Genomic DNA, 993 nt, shown 5'->3' on the forward strand with positions numbered 1-993 from the left:
AAAAATGACAAATGCTCTTTATTGGACCATACAGTGTGTTAGGCCGGAGGAGAAGAGGCTGCAGCCGTGAGGAGAAGGGTTAGAAATCAGTGTGGCGATTCCTACACACAGAAAGCGATAACCTTTTCCGCAGGTGCCTGAGAGAACAGAAGGGGCTGGAAAAAAAAACCTTTAGTTGCAGACAAACCACTTGGAGATTGTTGCGGGCAGAGGCCTGTAGAGCATCTTGGGGCTGTTTTCACTGCAGAGGACCCAGGACTGTGCTTTCCCAAGGTCTGTCGCCCTCGGGTTAGGATGAATGAATCGTGCGTGGCCCAGCACGGCTGTCCCCACTCAGCTCCCGAGGAGATCAAAGGAGGAACGAGGACTGCGCTGGGAGGGGACCACGGTGGGGGTCCATGGTGGCTCTCCAAAGCCCTGTCGGTGACCTGCTGCAACCTGTGCTTTAGCCAAAGGTGCTCCGGATTCTCGCGGTGGGGTCCTGGTCTCCCCCCGCTGCCCCAAGGGTGGAAGGTGAAGGACGGAGGGAGAAGAGGGTCTAGCGCAGCTATTTACACCATCGATTCGTAGGGCAGCACTTGCTTTCGGAGGGCAGGAAACGGCCGGCACCCGCGTGGGGATGCCCCGTGCTGGCCACTCTTATCTGATGGTCTTTTTGCTAGTCGTGGTCTTGGAAACGATCCTCACGCTGCCGCCCGTGCTGGAGCCGGCACCTCGGCCGCTGCCGGAGCTGAATGCGCTGCCTCCGCCGTAGCTGAGCCCCCCACCAAGCCCTGCACTTCCGCCTCCGAAGCCGCCGCTGCCGCTGCTCATGCTGTAGCCGCCGCCACCTCCCATGCCAAGACCTCCACCGAGACCTCCGCCCATGCCGAGGCCTCCGCCTGTGCTGAGACCTCCACACATGCCGCCACCGTAGCCCATTGTGCTTGAGCTGCTGACCACGGCTGTGGGAAGACAGGGTGCAAACCCGCTTCAGGGGCCTGCCGGCTCCCC

The 993-nt window shown here is 60.8% G+C and overlaps 1 protein-coding gene across 1 annotated transcript in view; it reads right to left on the minus strand.

Annotated features, from left to right (window-relative positions):
- Nucleotides 1-639: 639 nt before the first annotated feature.
- LOC104489952 (keratin, type II cytoskeletal 5-like) overlaps nt 640-993 on the minus strand; it is a 7,204-nt gene continuing 6,850 nt past the window's right edge. Inside the window, exon 9 of the mRNA XM_010132172.1 lies at nt 640-944. Within this exon, the coding sequence (XP_010130474.1) occupies nt 640-944 (305 nt within the window). The remainder of the gene's footprint in view (nt 945-993) is intronic.

Source organism: Buceros rhinoceros, unplaced genomic scaffold (genome assembly GCF_000710305.1).
Source record: "Buceros rhinoceros silvestris isolate BGI_N320 unplaced genomic scaffold, ASM71030v1 scaffold18382, whole genome shotgun sequence".
NCBI classification, from domain to species: domain Eukaryota; kingdom Metazoa; phylum Chordata; class Aves; order Bucerotiformes; family Bucerotidae; genus Buceros; species Buceros rhinoceros.